The sequence below is a fragment of the Macaca mulatta genome, chromosome 12 (genome assembly GCF_049350105.2).
Source record: "Macaca mulatta isolate MMU2019108-1 chromosome 12, T2T-MMU8v2.0, whole genome shotgun sequence".
Lineage (NCBI taxonomy): Eukaryota > Metazoa > Chordata > Mammalia > Primates > Cercopithecidae > Macaca > Macaca mulatta.
The window spans coordinates 82,829,409-82,847,163 of record NC_133417.1 but is presented as its reverse complement, the minus strand read 5'-3'; the positions used below and the strand labels follow the sequence as shown (position 1 = coordinate 82,847,163).

General features: G+C 39.7%; 1 protein-coding gene across 1 annotated transcript in view; it reads left to right on the top strand.

Annotated features, from left to right (window-relative positions):
- PDE11A (phosphodiesterase 11A) overlaps positions 1–17,755 on the top strand; it is a 462,469-nt gene that overhangs the window by 158,860 nt on the left and 285,854 nt on the right. Inside the window, exons 3-4 of the mRNA XM_028830876.2 lie at positions 8,510–8,599; positions 15,517–15,657. Of these exons, the coding sequence (XP_028686709.2) occupies positions 8,510–8,599; positions 15,517–15,657 (231 nt within the window). The remainder of the gene's footprint in view (positions 1–8,509; positions 8,600–15,516; positions 15,658–17,755) is intronic.

Below are 17,755 nucleotides of genomic sequence, written 5' to 3'. Positions count from 1 at the left end.
GCAGGAGAATGTAGACGTTAAGAAGGTAGATCTGGGGGGCGGAGCAAGATGGCCAAATAGGAACAGCTCCAATCTCCAGCTCCCATCACGAGCCACACAAAAGACAGGTGATTTCTGCATTTTCAACTGAGATACTGGGTTCATCTCACTAGGGAGTGCCAGACAATCGGTGCTGGTCAGCTGCTGAAGCCTGACCAGGGAGAGCTGAAGCAGGGCGAGGCATCACCTCACCTGGGAAGTGCAAGGGGGAAGGGGATCCCTTTCCCTAGCAAGGGGAACTGAGACACTCAAAACCTGGAAAATCGGGTAACTCCCACCTCAATACTGCGCTTTACCAAGGGTCTTAGCAAATGGCACACCAGGAGATTATATCCCACACCTGGCCGGGAGGGTCCCACGCCCGCAGAGCCTCCCTCATTGCTAGCACAGCAGTCTGCGATCTAAGGGCAAGGCAGCAGCAAGGCTGGGGGAGGGGTGCCCGCCTTTGCTGAGGCTTAAGTAGGTAAACAAAGCCTCTGGGAAGCTTCAACTGGGTGGAGCCCACAGCAGCTCAAGGAGGCCTGCCTGTCTCTGTAGATGCCACCTCTGGGGACAGGGCACAGCTAAACAAAAAAAAAAAAGCAGCAGAAACCTCTGCAGACACTAACGACCCTGTCTGACAGATTTGAAGAGAGCAGTGGATCTCCCATCATGGAGTTTGAGATCTGAGAATGGACAGACTGCCTGCTCAAGTGGGTCCCTGACCCCTGAGTAGCCTAACTGGGAGACATCCCCAACTACAGGCAGACCGACACCCCACACCTCACACGGCAGGGTACGCCCCTGAGACGAAGCTTCCAAAGCAAGAATCAGACAGGTACACTCGCTGTTCAGCAATATTCTAGCTTCTGCAGCCTCTGCTGCTGATACCCAGGCAAACAGGGTCTGGAGTGGACCTCAAGCAATCTCCAACAGACCTACAGCTGAGGGTCCTGACTGTTAGAAGGAAAACTAACAAACAGGAAGGACACCCACACCAAAACCCCATCAGTACGTCACCATCATCAAAGACCAACAGCAGATAAAACCACAAAGATGGGGAAAAAGCAGGGCAGAAAAGCTGGAAATTCAAAAAATAAGAGCGCATCTCCCCCTCCAAAGAGACGCAGCTCATCACCAGCAACAGATCAAAGCTGGACAGAGAATGACTTTGACGCATTAAGAGAAGAAGGCTTCAGTCCATCAAACTTCTCAGAGCTAAAGGAGGAATTACATACCCAGCGCAAAGAAACTAAAAATCTTGAAAAAAGATTGGAAGAATGGATAACTAGAATAATCAATGCAGAGAAGGCCATAAACGAACTGACAGAGATAAAAACCATGACACGAGAAATACGTGACAAATGCACAAGCTTCAGTAACCGACTCGATCAACTGGAAGAAAGAGTATCAGCGATTGAGGATCAAATGAATGAAATGAAGTGAGAAGAGAAGTCTAAAGAAAAAAGAGGAAAAAAAAAATGAACAAAGCCTTCAAGAAGTATGGGATTATGTGAAAAGACCAAATCTACGTCTGATTGGGGTACCTGAAAGTGAGGGGGAAAATGGAACCAAGTTGGAAAACATTCTTCAGGATATTATCCAGGAGAACTTCCCCAACCTAGTAAGGCAGGCCAACATTCAAATTCAGGAAATACAGAGAACGCCACAAAGATACTCCTCGAGAAGAGCAACTCCAAGACACATAATTGCCAGATTCACCAAAGTTGAAATGAAGGAAAAACTGTTAAGGGCAGCCAGAGAGAAAGGTCAGGTTACCTACAAAGGGAAGTCCATCAGACTAACAGCAGATATCTCGGCAGAAACTCTACAAGTCAGAAGAGAGTGGGGGCCAATATTCAACATTCTTAAAGAAAAGAATTTTAAACCCAGAATTTCATATCCAGCCAAACTAAGTTTCATAAGTGAAGGAGAAATAAAATCCTTTACAGATAAGCAAATGCTTAGAGATTTTGTCACCACCAGGCCTGCCTTACAAGAGCTCCTGAAGGAAGCACTAAACATGGAAAGGAACAACCGGTACCAGCCATTGCAAAAACATGCCAAATTGTAAAGACCATCGAGTCTAGGAAGAAACTGCACTCCTCAGCAAATGTACAAGAACAGAAATTATAACAAACTGTCTCTCAGACCACAGTGCACTCAAACTAGAACTCAAGACTAAGTAACTCAATCAAAACCACTCAACGACATGGAAACTGAACAACCTGCTCCTGAATGACTACTCGGTACATAATGAAATGAAAGGAGAAATAAAGATGTTCTTTAAAACCAATGAGAACAAAGATACAACATACCAGAATCTCTGGGACACATTTAAAGCAGTGCGTAGAGGGAAATTTATAGCACTAAATGCCCACAAGAGAAAGCAGGAAAGATCTAAAATTGACACTCTAACATCACAATTAAAAGAACTAGAGAAGCAAGAGCAAACACATTCAAAAGCCAGCAGAAGGCAAGAAATAACTAAGATCAGAGCAAAACTGAAGGAGATAGAGACACAAAAAACCCTCCCAAAAATCAATGAATCCAGGAGTTGGTTTTTTGAAAAGATCAATAAAATTGACAGACCGCTAGCAAGACTAATAAAGAAGAAAAGAGAGAAGAATCAAATAGACGCAATCAAAAATGATAAAGGGGATATCATCACCGACCGCACAGAAATACAAAATACCATCAGAGAATACTAGAAACACCTCTATGCAAATAAACTAGAAAATCTAGAAGAAATGGTAATTTCCTGCTTACACTCTCCCAAGACTAAACCAGGAAGAAGTTGAATCCCTGAATAGACCTATAGCAGGCTCTGAAATTGAGGCAATAATTAATAGCCTACCAAGCAAAAAAACCCCGAACCAGATGGATTCACAACCGAATTCTAACAGAGGTACAAGGAGGAGCTGGTACCTTTCCTTCTGAAACTATTCCAATCAATAGAAAAAGAGAGAATCCTCCCTAACTCATTTTATGAGGCCAACATCATCCTGATACCAAAGCCTGGCAAAGATACAACAACAAAAGAGAATTTTAGACCAATATCCCTGATGAACATCGATGCAAAAATCCTCAGTAAAATATTGGCAAACCGAATCCAGCAGCACATCAAAAAGCTCATCCACCATGATCAAGTGGGCTTCATCCCTGGGATGCAAGGCTGGTTCAACACATGCAAATCAATAAACATAATCCAGCATATAAACAGAACCAAAGACAAAAACCACATGATTATCTCAATAGATGCAGAAAAGGCCTTTGACAAAATTCAACAGCCCTTCATGCTAAAAACTCTCAATAAATTCGGTATTGATGGGACGTATCTCAAAACAATAAGAGCTATTTATGACAAACCCACAGCCAATATCATACTGAATGGACAAAAACTGGAAGCATTCCCTTTGAAAACTGGCACAAGACAGGGATGCCCTCTCTCACCACTCCTATTCAACATAGTGTTGGAAGTTCTGGCTAGGGTAATCAGGCAAGAGAAAGAAATCAAGGGTATTCAGTTAGGAAAAGAAGAAGTCAAATTGTCTCTGTTTGCAGATGACATGATTGTATTTTTAGAAAACCCCATCATCTCAGCCCGAAATCTGAAGCTGATAAGCAACTTCAGCAAAGTCTCAGGATACAAAATTAATGTGCAAAAATCACAAGCATTCTTATACACCAGTAACAGACAAACAGAGAGCCAAATCATGAATGAACTTCCATTCACAATTGCTTCAAAGAGAATAAAATACCTAGGAATTCAACTTACAAGGGATGTAAAGGACCTCTTCAAGGAGAACTACAAACCACTGCTCAGTGAAATAAAAGAGGACACAAACAAATGGAAGAACATACCATGCTCATGGATAGGAAGAATCAATATCGTGTAAATGGCCATACTGTCCAAGGTAATTTATAGATTCAATGCCATCCCCATCAAGCTACCAATGAGTTTCTTCACAGAATTGGAAAAAACTGCTTTAAAGTTCATGTGGAACCAAAAAAGAGCCCGCATTGCCAAGACAATCCTAAGTCAAAAGAACAAAGCTGGAGGCATCACGCTACCTGACTTCAAACTATACTACAAGGCTACAGTAACCAAAACAGCATGGTACTGGTACCAAAACAGAGATATAGACCAATGGAACAGAACAGAGGCCTCAGAAATAATACCACACATCTACAGCCATCTGATCTTTGACAAACCTGAGAAAAATAAGAAATGGGGAAAAGATTCCCTATTTAATAAATAGTGCTGGGAAAATTGGCTAGCCATAAGTAGAAAGCTGAAACTGGATCCTTTCCTTACTCCTTATATGAAAATTAATTCAAGATGGATTAGAGACTTAAATGTTAGACCTAATACCATAAAAACCCTAGAAGAAAACCTAGGTAATATAGGCATGGGCAAGGACTTCTTGTCTAAAACACCAAAAGCAATGGCAACAAAAGCCAAAATTGACAAATGGGATCTAATTAAACTAAAGCGCTTCTGCACAGCAAAAGAAACTACCATCAGAGTGAACAGGCAACCTACAGAGTGGGAGAAAATTTTTGCAATCTACTCATCTGACAAAGGGCTAATATCCAGAACCTACAAAGAACTCAAACAAATTTACAAGAAAAAAACAAACAACCCCATCAAAAAGTGGGCAAGGGATATGAACAGACATTTCTTAAAAGAAGACATGCATACAGCCAACAGATACATGAAAAAATGCTGGTCATCACTGGCCATCAGGGAAATGCAAATCAAAACCACAATGAGATACCATCTCACACCAGTTAGAATGGCAATCATTAAAAAGTCAGGAAACAACAGGTGCTGGAGAGGATGTGGAGAAATAGGAACACTTTTACACTGTTGGTGGGATTGTAAACTAGTTCAACCATTATGGAAAACAGTATGGCGATTCCTCAAGGATCTAGAACTAGAAGCAGCATATGACCCAGCCATCCCATTACTGGGTATATACCCAAAGGATGATAAATCATGCTGCTATAAAGACACATGCACATGTATGTTCATTGTGGCACTATTCACAATAGCAAAGACTTGGAATCAACCCAAATGTCCATCAGTGACAGATTGGATTAAGAAAGTGTGGCACATATACACCATGGAATACTATGCAGCCATAAAAAAGGATGAGTTTGTGTCCTTTGTAGGGACATGGATGCAGCTGGAAACCATCATTCTCAGCAAACTATCACAAGAACAGAAAACCAAACACCGCATGTTCTCAGTCATAGGTGGGAACTGAACAATGAGATCACTTGGACTCCAGAAGGGGAACATCACACACTGGGGCCTATCATGGGGAGGGGGGAGGGGGGAGGGATTGCATTGGGAGTTATACCTGATGTAAATGAGGAGTTGATGGGTGCTGACAAGTTGATGGGTGCAGCACACCAACATGGCACAAGTATACATATGTAACAAAGCTGCACGTTATGCACATGTACCCTAGAACTTAAAGTATTTAAAAAAAAAAAAAGAATTACCAATAAAAGAGAATAATTTTAACAACAACAACAACAAAAAAAGAAGGTAGATCCTAGGGTTAGGCCGCTTGGATTCTAAATTCAGCTTCACCATTTACTATCTAGGTGACATCGTTAAGATTTGTAAACGATCTGATTTTACTATACTGTACATGCAGGCTAGCAAGTTAATCTGCCACAGTCTCATGGATGCTGACAGAAGACATGAGACTCCTGGATCAGTGACAAAAAACAGTTTATTACTCACAACAATAGCAATAGTTTGAGCATCAGCATTTTTGCTGGTTCCCTGACCCCAGTAATAGCACATATAGTAGATTGCATGACAGCAGAGGAACCTCAAATGTCAGCAACCCAAATTTTTTATAATGAACAGTGAGCCTGCCTGACTTCTGTCTAGAGGGAGATATTGTCTTTATTATACTGGATAGTAAACACTTCTGTTCTTTGCTCTGAAAGGAGACAGTATCTCTGTCTTCCAAGGCTGTTCGTTGTATAAGCATTCCCAAAAGATACAGCCAGTGCCTCTCTTTGCCACATGTGCAGAAACACAAAATATCCATAGAGAATTATCTCCCAAGAACTTTGGGTAAGTTCTTAAAGCCTTAGTTTTCTCATCTGCAAACTGGGATTAATGGTAAAACATAAGTGAATATAAAACAGATATAGTGCATATACAATGCTTAACATCATCCCTAACACATAGCATCATGCCTGACATGTTGACAGAAGGGCTTAGCCAATGTCAATTACTATTATAAATTATTTTTTCTTGAATAAGGTACAGGCATGTTTACTGAATTCTTTGTTTTCTCTAGTAAATAGAATATTGCAGCTTAATGATGTTTCACATTATTTGAATCACCAAAGATTAGAACCAAAAAAGACCATAAACCTGGCATTTATAGATAAGAAAAAGGTTCAAGAGCTTATGTGATTTGTTGCATTTCATACAGCAAAACTGTAAAAATAACAAAGATTATTTGATTTAAAATTCAGATTCTTTTTAATTTCATATAATACCTGGAACTCAGTAAATATTGGAATTACAAATGAAGTGAAGCAAGCCTGTGATATATTAGAAAACATTTCACATGTTCATTTGGTCACTCCCCTCTTACTTGCTTGACTTACCAACCACCTTAAATTTCTCCCCTGAAGGCAAAAATAAATAAAACAAATAAGTAGTGGAAAGTTAAAATAAGTAACCCACATCTCCTCCTTGCTTTTATCCCCGCTATAGTCACTGTCTCCATGGCAGAAAAAAACAAAGAGCCAAAAACAAAACTTCCAGAAAACTACAAGGAAAGTGCTTGCTGTATGTGTAGGTGATATTGAAAGTGGTCCCATTCTGCCTAAAGGCAGGGAAATTCTGATGGAATATCTGGCAGCTTTATGCCAATAGCTTTATCTTGGTTTATGGACAAACTTTCTAAGGCATGAGGGGGAGTAGCAAGAAAGGGGAAAGTAGGGGGTAACAGAAATAACATCTAGTTCCAGAAGGCAATATGTGAAAATCCAGAAAAGGAATTTATCCCAAAAACATCCACAAAAATCATTTATTTTTGTACCTCTTCTTAATTCTGACCCCATTGTTTCTCTATCTTCTTTAAAAATGAAGTCATAGCTTTAGTTTTTATATGGCTCTGAAATTCTTTCCAGGACTGTAGGTCAGAGTTGGTCATGCCCAGGTAACCAAAGAAAGATTTTAATAAGGACATTCAGTGATAGGGAATGTGAATTGCCCTTCATCTTTTGTGCACCTCAAGTCCTCTGCGTAATTACCTTGCACTCCAGGTGATTCTGTTCTGGATGTCCCGGGTGCCTCACAAGTGCTTCCTGAGTTGGTGAGGCTGCCGTCATCCCTCACCCACAGTGGGCACTGCACTGCCTTCTGCTGGATACAGCAGGAATTGTTCTATTTTGCCAGGGCTTTGTACCTCATCCTAGGGCACCATTGTGTGTGTGTGCGTGCATGTGTGTGTGTGTGTGTGAGAGAGAGAGAGACAGAGAGGACAGAAAGAGAGACATAGAGAGACTATGATATAAACATGCTTTTTCCCTCTTGCTTTAGAGAAGTCCCAAGTATGTCACTTGTTTCATCTACATTGTGAAGAATTTACGGAAATAGTTCTTTCAGTTTTTACTTGGCGCATTCTGTCTCTCTGGAATCAGAGACTTTGGAGATGAATTTCTTGAGAGTGCAATGCAGTAGTAAAAATCCCTATGCCTAAACCTCCATGATAAGAAAGCCTTTGTTAGGAGTAGGCCCATCACGCTGGGTTTTTCTGCCCATATGAGGACTTCTCCATCACAGGCTCCCAGCCTTTCCTCATCAGGCTTCTGCGGAAGCCTCCCACCAGTATGATTTGTGTCCAGTTATGTCTACCCAGTGGTAGACACAATTAGAGCTCTTTTGCAGAAGGTTGCCAGGCCTGCTGACCCCACTGGGCCCAGCCTGACAGGCATGTTTAAAACTAGTAGCGGATAGGTCTAGAATCAAGCTGAAATCCCTGCTACAGATGTGAATTGTGTGCCATATACATATGGTATATGCCATATGCCAACAAAAGAATTGACTTATATCCTGCCTACCTCCAAATGTGAGTATGGGCACATGCCTTAAATTCCAGGTGTATCACAGTTTGTTTACTTATTTATCCTTCTTTTATCCAAGAAGCAATACAAGCTGCTTTAGGCACAGTTCCTATGTCACAGCCCTCATAATCTGTTGCTTCACTTTATGTCTTCATAGATGTGAATTCTTTAGTTAAAGACTGATTTACAACATCTTTCAGTTAACTTTGAAAAATATTCATTCTGAAGTTAAAATACTAGTATCAACAACTCTCTGTACTCAATCTCTGTAGATGCAAATAAAGTATTATAATCAGGCATATAGAGGAAGTGTGGAATTTAGCGAAGGATGTAGCAGTGTTTTTATGTTTTAATGTTCTTACTGCTCTCTTTGTCCCAGGTTATGCAGATGTATCTTCCGTTTTGTGGAATTGCCATATCTAACGCTCAGCTCTTTGCTGCTTCAAGGAAAGAATATGAAAGAAGCAGAGTGAGTAAATAAAAACATTATTGACACTCCTCAATACTCTCTTTCTAGTTTCTGTAAGTCACTATGTCTTTTAAAAACAGCCAATGAATGATCTTTGAATAGTACAGGAATCTTTTTTTATTTGTATAATTCTGCAAGGCTGTGGTTGAAGATACACTTGAAGCAATAAGCCCAAATGGAAGTGGATACAAATTATCTGTTGTTATTTGGGAGAAGGGGTACAAGCTTCTTTTAAAAATGAAATTGGCTGGGCACAATTGCTTATGCCTGTAATCCCAGCACTTTGGGAGGCTGAGGCGGGCAGATCACAAGGTCGGGAGTTCAAGACCAGCCTGGCCCACATGGTGAAACCTTGTCTCTACTGAAAATACAAAAATTAGCTGGGCGTGGTGGCGGGTGCCTGTAGTCCCAGCTACTTGGGAGGCTGAGGCAGGATAATCGCTTGAACCCGGGAGGTGGAGGTCACAGTGAGTGGAGATTGCACCACTGCACTCCAGCCTAGGTGACAGAGTGAGACTCCATCTCAAAAAAAAAAAAAAAAAAAAAAAAGAGAAAATTAATATCACATCTATACTGTAAGGCCGCAGATAAATCCTTGCTTATTTATGGCTTTGAAGCAATAACACAATTTGGTGATGCTTTTACAACTAAGTTCCTTTAAGAAGCAAGTTATGTTACAAACATGATCTTACCCCCACTTCCCAGATTTTATTTTTGAATTGAAACAATTTTTGGATTGAAACAATTTTTAAATTGAAAGGGTTTCTGAAAGTGCCCCACACTAGATACTGGGAACAATAATGCAAAGACTGTTTTATAGTATTATAAAGAAACACTTAGAGAGATCTCTTATACCTTCAGGAGCTACAGATCTAAGTTGCAAAAAAGGCAAAGTCTAGTACTCAAAAAATGCTAAATTATCAAATAGAGATTAAATTATATTGTACTCATTCTAATGTTAAATATAGGAAGATTACTGTAACAATTTAGAAATATATTTAACAAAACGATGTTCAAAAGGGTTTGAAACCCTTAATTAATCTGGGCATCAAGTTGATTAAAATTTCATTTGCTAATTATTATGCTTTATGGATATTTTTTATCAGTAAACAGATGAACAGAGTTGACTAATACAGCCATGGTCCTTAGCATGGCATACCACATCTTTTCTCTGATTTGATCTTCTTTTCATCTTTAGCCCCATGTCTTACCATGCTCCTGCTTTCATCTGGCACTCCAGCAATATAGTCCCCAATTTCCAGCAAACAATCTGTTTCATTTGATCATACCTTTAACTGTATTCATCTCTCTGCCTTCAATGCCTCATGTCAATCCCACTCCTTCCAACCACACCGTCTGCCTCACACATTCTTCAGGACCCAGCTCAGCCTTCTGATTAATCTTCCTTTCTACACTTATGGTTTTGCCTTGTATCTACTACCACTATCCTATTATGAATACTTATCACACTGTATTATGATATTTAAGGAGGTCCCACCTCTCCAACTACATTTTGAACTCCTTAAGGGAAGCTTCATGTATGATTAATCTTTGCATTCTTGTGTATGGCACAATTAATTTATTCATTCAACAAGTATTGATTGTGTAGTTCCCTTTCACATGCTGTCTATCCAAATCCCCGCCCTTATGGAACTTACTATTCATGAGAACAATAGATAATAGATAAGAAAACACATTTTTAAAATTGCATAGTATAGGTAGCGATAAATACTGCAAGGAAAAATAAAGTGAGATAAAGGGATAAAGGGTTGAGGAAGGTTGGGTTGGGAGGATGTGTATTTTAGAGGGTGATCAAAAAGGTCTCTATAAGGAGATGATCTATAAGCAGAAAGCTAAATCGAATGAAGGAGCAAAGCCACATGAAGGTCTGGGGAGAGCATTCTGGCCATGGAAATACCAAGTACAAAGGACTTGGGTCAGGAGAAAGCTTGGTCAGTGTGTTTAGAGAGCAGAGAGAAAGGGGGGAGTGAAAGGGAAAAAAAATAAAATGAGGTTGTGGAGGCAGGCCAGATGGTAGAAAAGCCTGTGGGCATGGCAAGGGCTTTGGCTTTCATTCTGAGTGCAATGGAAAGCCATTAGATGATTTTGAGCTGAGTCTGACTTACTTTTAGTAGAGTTCACTCTGGCCTCCCTGGAGACGATAAACTGGCTGGGGAGGGAGGGAGAAGGCTGAAGCAGTGAGGAAACTTAGGGAAGAACTGTATTGAAGTCAAAAAATAATATGGCTGGGACTAGGGCAGTGAGAAGTGACAGACTTCCTCCAAAATTGGTGAAATCTACGGGGTTTACTGATATGGGAAATGAGTGAAAGAGACTTGTGGCTGGCACAGCTGGCAAGTAAACGGTTCGATACAGGAGTCTAAAGTTCTGGGGAGATGTCAGGACTGGAGATTGAGATTTGGGAACCAGCAGCATATAGAGGCTATTTAAAGCCAGGGATCTAGCTGGGTTAATTTAGGGATGGATATGTAGATGAGAGAATGGAAAGCTCCAAGGACACGCCCAGGAGCGAAAGAAGGTCACTAGAAGGAAGGACAAAAAGCAGATACTCGTTTCCTGGAAGGCAAGTTGGCATCAAGAAGCAGGACCTATTCAACTGTGTAAAATGTTTCCATTATCTGTTGAATTGGATATTGTCACGTGAGTCCATGTGAAGAGAGTATACCAACAGGCTTTGTATGAGCAGTAAGGCTGTTTATTTCACCTGGGTACAGGCGGGCTGAGTCTGAAAAAGGAGTCAGCAAAGGGTGATGGGATTATCATTAGTTCTTACAAGTTTGGGATAGGCGTACAAAGTACATTCTTAAGGGTGGTGGAGAATATTACAAAGTACCTTCTTAAGGTTGGGGGAGACTATATCATATTAGTTAGGGTAGGGCAGGAACAAATCACAATGGTGGAATGTCATCAGTTAAGGCTATTTTCACTTCTTTTGTGGATCTTCAGTTGCTTCAGGCCATCTGGATGTATACGTGCAGGTCACAGGGGGATATGATGGCTTAGCTTGGGCTCAGAGGCCTGACAGATATCCCAGATTTTCTTCTCTTTTTCTCCTATCCTGGAGCTAGTCTGCATTGTTATTTGTAAAACTTTCATCACTCGTTAATAAAGCAGCAATTTTAAATTAGAAACAATAAAATTACTATAATGTGATTTGTCAGTGCAAGACTCAAGGCACAATTAGTTTTTCCTCTGAGGTGAATGTTCTTGTTTATGGATCCCAGAGGCTCTCTCCATGCAATCACAACAAATTGAAAAGTTAAATAATTGTTCAGTTAATATGATCCATCTGAAGAAATAGTCTAGATGATTAAAGAAATAATGTTTTCCCCATTAATAACAGGGCATTTTGCTTGTAATTACTCAGAAAATTCTGATTTTTAATATCTGAACATGAAATTATTGTGCATTGACCCCTTACAGAGATTTGCTGTCCAAATGCCAAATAGCAAAATTCACTTAAAAGTTTTTTCACCTTTTGTTGTTCCTGTTTGCTTTGGGATCATGGAGCAATATGGTCCTTAGCTCTGTTCGGTCTTTCTTTAGAGATAATGTAACCACCCAGTGGGTTCACTTTGCCCACTGCCTAGACAAAGTCAATTTCTCAAGGCAGGGAAATTGCAATAGAGAAAGGTTAATTCACCGAGTTGGCTGTGTCAGAGACCAGAGTTTTATTATTACTCAAATCAGTCTCCCCAGATCAGAGTTTTTAAGGATAATTTGGTGGGTGGGGGAAGGCCAGTGAGTAGGGAATGCTGATTGGTTGGGTTGGAGATGAAATCATAGAGAATTGAAACTGTCCTCTTGCCCTGAGTTAGCTCCTGGGTCGGGAAGGTCACAAGATCAGATGAGCCAATTTATCGATCTGGGTGGTGCCAGCTGATCCATCAGTTGCAGGGTCCACAAAATATCTGAAGCACTGATCTGAGGAGCAGTTTAGGAAGAGTCAGCTGTATGACTCCTAAGCCATAATTTCTGATTTTGTGGCTAATTTGTTAGTCCTACAAAGGCATTCTAGTCCCCAGAGAAGAAAGAGGTTGTTTTGGGAAAGGGCTATTATCATCTTTGTTTTAAACAATAAACTATAAACTATGTTCCTCCCAAAGTTAGTTCAGCCTATGCCCAGAAATGAACAAGGACAGTTTGGAGATTAGAAGAAAAATGGAGCTGGTTAGGTCAGCCCAGCGATAATTTTGCAATGGTGGTTTCAATAACCCTACCTAGGATATTTGGTCCTCTTTCAGTTGCTCGGTGAACTGGACTTATTTCATGTTTTTCCTAACTCATTCAAATGCCTTTTTTTTTTTTTTTTGAGGTGGAGTCTCACTCTTTCACCCAGGCTGAAGTGCAGTGGCGTGATCTCGGCTCACTGCAACTTCTGCCTCCCAGGTTCAAGTGATTCTCCTGCCTCAACCTCCTGAGTAGCTGGGACTACAGGTGTACACTACCACACCCAGCTAATTTTTTTGTATTTTTAGTAGAGACGGGGTTTCACCATGTTGCCCAGGCTGCTCTAGAACTCCTGGCCTCATGTGATCTACCTGCCTTGGTCTCCCAAAGTGCTGGGATTATTGGCATGAGCCACCATGCCCAGCTACTCAAATGCTTTTTTACCTGAATAGATTCAGAGAAGAAATTTTCACGTTTCAGTGGTTTCAGGACAAATCAAATTCATTATTGAAGTTGAAAATTAGTCATGTCCCTGAGATGATGATTAGCACCATGATGAATAGGTGTGAATTTGACAATTCATGAAATCCTTTTGTGAGAGATTAGACTTGAAATTGCACCTCTTTCTACATTCTATTGAATCAAGTGCCCTCTGGGCAATTCACTGTCTGTGTAATTTTCTGATTGCTGTCTGAGAGAAGCATAATATCTACCATGTGTACATAACCTACCATTCTTAAATCTCTGGAAACATCCATGCCATTAAAAATTCCAAGCAAATATTGTTTATTTTTATTTTTTATTTTTCACAAATGCATACCTGACCTGAGCAAACAAACATTATTTCAATGCAAAAAAAAAAAAAAAAAAAATTGCAGCTAATTTCTTAGCTGGAGAAAATCACAGGTTACTACAATTTAATTTTTAAATAAGTACACAGTTTTCAAGTTAGAGCTTCAGATTTTTTTCTAAGTCGTGTACTTTTCATTCTGCTGTTTAAAAAAAAAATTAATGTATTTCTTTCCTGATATATAAATATCTAAATGTTCTCCTGGACAGTTTGGGATAAAGCAGTATGTCCTCTTGTGTAGAGGAATTAAGGAGGGTATATATGTATGTGTGTACATATATATTTATTTATATATATGGAGGGTATATATATTTTATATATGAAGGATATGTATATATTATATATATTTATATTATATATGTAATTTATATATTTATATTTAGCAAAGACTAAATGTAAATTACATATATTTTATATATATATATATTTTTTTTTAAGAATCTGAACCTTAATTAGCATTCACCTCTCTAATTCTTTCAGAGTTGTATAAGGGATGTGTATTAGTGAAAAAGTCTGAAGTTTGACCAAGAATCTCTTTCTTCCTGATAGTGAGGAAGAGCTGCTTTGTAATTTTCGGAAATCAATGTGCTTTAGAGGTATTCATTATTTATAAAATATTGTTTTTTGTTTTTGTTTTTGTTTTTTGTTTGTTTGTTTGTTTTTGAGAAAGGGTCTCACTCTGTTGTCCAGACTGGAATGCAGTGGTGCGATCTCGGCTCACTGCAACCTCTGCTCCCTGGGCTCAAGCGATTCTCCTGCCTCAGCCTCCAGAGTAGCTGGGACCATAGGCACATGCCACCATGCCTGGCTAATTTTTTTTGTATTTTTAGTAGAGATGGGGTTTCACCATATTAGCCAGGCTGGTCTCAAACTCCTGACCTGGTGATCCACCTGCCTCAGCCTCCCAAAGTGCTGGGATTACAGGCATGAGCCACTGCCCCAGCCAAAATATTGGGTTTGTACCTAGTTGCATTGCATAAAAATTACTATAGGAGAGGAGAAATGCCTATAGCTAATGGTTATGTGATCCCTGTGTCAAACTGAAATATTAATAATCAGAATTTAGTTCTAAAGAGTTTATTAAAGTGAAAAGCTGGGAATGGCCAATCCAGGAGATGCAGACTCCAGAGAAATAGGGTAAATGTTCCAAAGTTAAAAGTTAGACTCTTGCTTCTATAGGCACAAAGCAACGAAATCTAATAGGATTTCAGCATTTTCTATACAAGGCTGGTGTATGAGTTATAACAATATAATTAATTACAGTTTGTTTTCTTTTCTATACAACTTGTTTTCTTTATAGCTGGTTTTCATTTTCTTTCCAATTTAAAAGAGTATATTTAACATTCCATCTTAAGGCACTGTGATGGCCGTGGAGTCCTTGTGTGAGAGGAGAAGAGGGAAGTTAATCTGTAGTGAAGATCAACAGTGAAGAGGGAAAGGGTCTTCTCTGGTGCTCTTTAGTAATTTTCAACATTTTACAAAACAATGTTGGTAAGGAAGAAGGCTAATCTATAGTGAGAGAAACAAGGGTTATAGTTGACTTGGTTACACCTGCCTCTCAAGTGACCCCTATAATCATCATCCTTTAAGACTCAAAATAATCTAGAGTTCCAATAGCTTAGGTTTTGAGTTACTTATTTTCAAACCTGTTACAAGAACGAGCTCTATTCTCAAGTTGTATTTTGCAGTTTAAGCATGTATTCTAAAATTGAGTGATAAAAACATATCAAAACAATCATAAAAGTTTTTAAAATTAGCTACACAAAAAGATTTATTGTATTTTATTAAAGCAAAGACTAAATTAAATTTTAAGGAAAAAAAACAACGTTTTTTCAGTTTTACATCCACCTAAATACAACTATTTCATATTTTCTAGGCTTTGCTAGAGGTGGTTAATGACCTCTTTGAAGAACAAACTGACCTGGAGAAAATTGTCAAGAAAATAATGCATCGGGCCCAAACTCTGCTGAAATGTGAACGCTGTTCTGTTTTACTCCTAGAGGACATCGAATCACCAGTAAGTTATCTGTTATCTTTTAAAGTTGAAGACGGTGTGAATAGAATAAAGTTGAGTTTATTTGTATTTAAACTTGTGAAATTGACTTGAATCACTCTCTTCCTGACTCTTCAATCATGAGGCAACTTTTCATAAAACAAGAGTTTTTTATTTTCTTTATGTGTATTTCATTCTCATTTTTCAGTCAACTTAGAAACATAGACTTTAAGCTAACAGGGACTTTCTAGATCTATCCCAGGCCTTTGTAATTGCAGATGAAGGAACTAAGGGGTTCAGTGATTTGCCCAACCTCACACAACTCCATTAGAAGATAAACTCAAGTGTCTGTCTCACATTTTATTTACCTATGAAGGGTAATGCCTTCAGCATTTCTGGGGGTGGATTTCAGTCCAGACAATGCTCCATGGTCTTCGTAAGGCAAGGAGGAAGCAAACAAATGAGTGGAGATTCAGTACCCTTAGCTCTTGGAGCCCAGACAAACTGGACTCGAGCAGATTGGAATGGCCGGTCGTTGCTGGGCTGTTCCCTGCAGCAGGTTTGTCCTGTGGAGGCTTCCAGGTTCTTTCACAGCTGCTGTGAACCTGTGAATTCTGGCACAGAGTAGCCTTACCAGGTGAAGAGGGCCGCTGTTCACTTCCCTGCAGGAGTTCCTGCCACTCCAGAAGGAAGCATCTCATTCAGGGCCTTAGGGCTGCCTCACCGTGGCTATTTGTGGCCAGCTTTCTGGTTTTATTAAGCCCTTTGGCTTTCAGGGGGAAATCTGCTGGGTAGATAAGCAACAATATTGAAATAATAATCATCATCAATCTAAATTCTTGAAAGCTAAATGTCTAAACCCTTGGCAGCAATTTAATATCTTTGCTGAGAACTTGCTTCAAAGATCAGGAATTGTCTAGCAATTAAGAGTTGCTTTAATACCTGACAGAATGTTATTTTGCCACACTTTACTTACAAAAGATTATTCCCTTTGCCTTTAGGTTTATTTTCCTCAAAGAATAAGAACCTTAGGGTAAATTTTGGAGATTCAATAATAAGTATTGTAAGACTCACAATAATGAGTTTCTTTTAAAATCTACGTCTAAAATGTTTAGAAGTGTTTCCCCAGATTTTAGCAGAGATTGGGGCTATTTCTGTTTCAGTCAGTGTGGTTTACACAAACAATAGCCTGAAAAGTATCCTGTGACTGTATAAATCTCAGCTGAACCTTGGGAGAACATGCACACACACACACTCCAATAGCCCATACTTAATGGAGTGCTTTCAGAAACTTTGTGAAACATTTTCATTCATTTAATCCTCATCTTATAAGGTAGGTGTTATTATCACCCTATAATAATTTTATAGATGAGGAAATAAGGCTCAGAGAGTTGCGTGACTTGCCAGTCACCTCCACTGCCTGACTCTAAAGCCCCTTAAAGGATGGGAAGCGGTGGGGGTGCTCATTAGTACCTGGCAGGTTTCAGGGCCACAGAGAAGCCCCCATTAAACAAAGGCAGGAAGGGCAACTGTTGGGGCTTTGGCTTCCAGGATAATCTGAACCACCCCAAGGTCCCTGTGAGAGCAAGTGGCCGGGGGTGAGGGTCAGGGGTAGGTAGGCTGGAATCTGGACACAGGCAAACTCATTGTTTGCTAGCTCAGTTGTAAACAGATATGAAAGCAACTTAAACCATCTAAGGGTGGTCATTCTTGCTAATCTTCTAACTTGAACTCGTTTTTATGGTGTGGTCTAACTCTGGCAAATGACCAAAAAAGTATAGATGATGGAAGTTGATATTGAATGTAGGGGCAGAGCTGGAGGGAACGGTAGAAATAGCAATATCTTCATGGTATGAAGTAGGGAGAGGAGTGGTCAAAAAACACCATCTAGTTAGGGTAGATGGTACAAACGATAACAGCACTGGCTGGTATTCTACTGAAAGTTCAAAAGGCCTCTTTGCTATCACTGCTGAACACTCTAAGACTAATGTTGGGGCAGAAAATTCTGGAACACTCCTCATTATATCTTCTCTTTTCTTACCCACCCCCCTCCAAAGTGATATTGATGGAAAAACCAAACTCTGTAAAATATTTTATTTTTGTTTTGTTTTGGTTTTTTGAT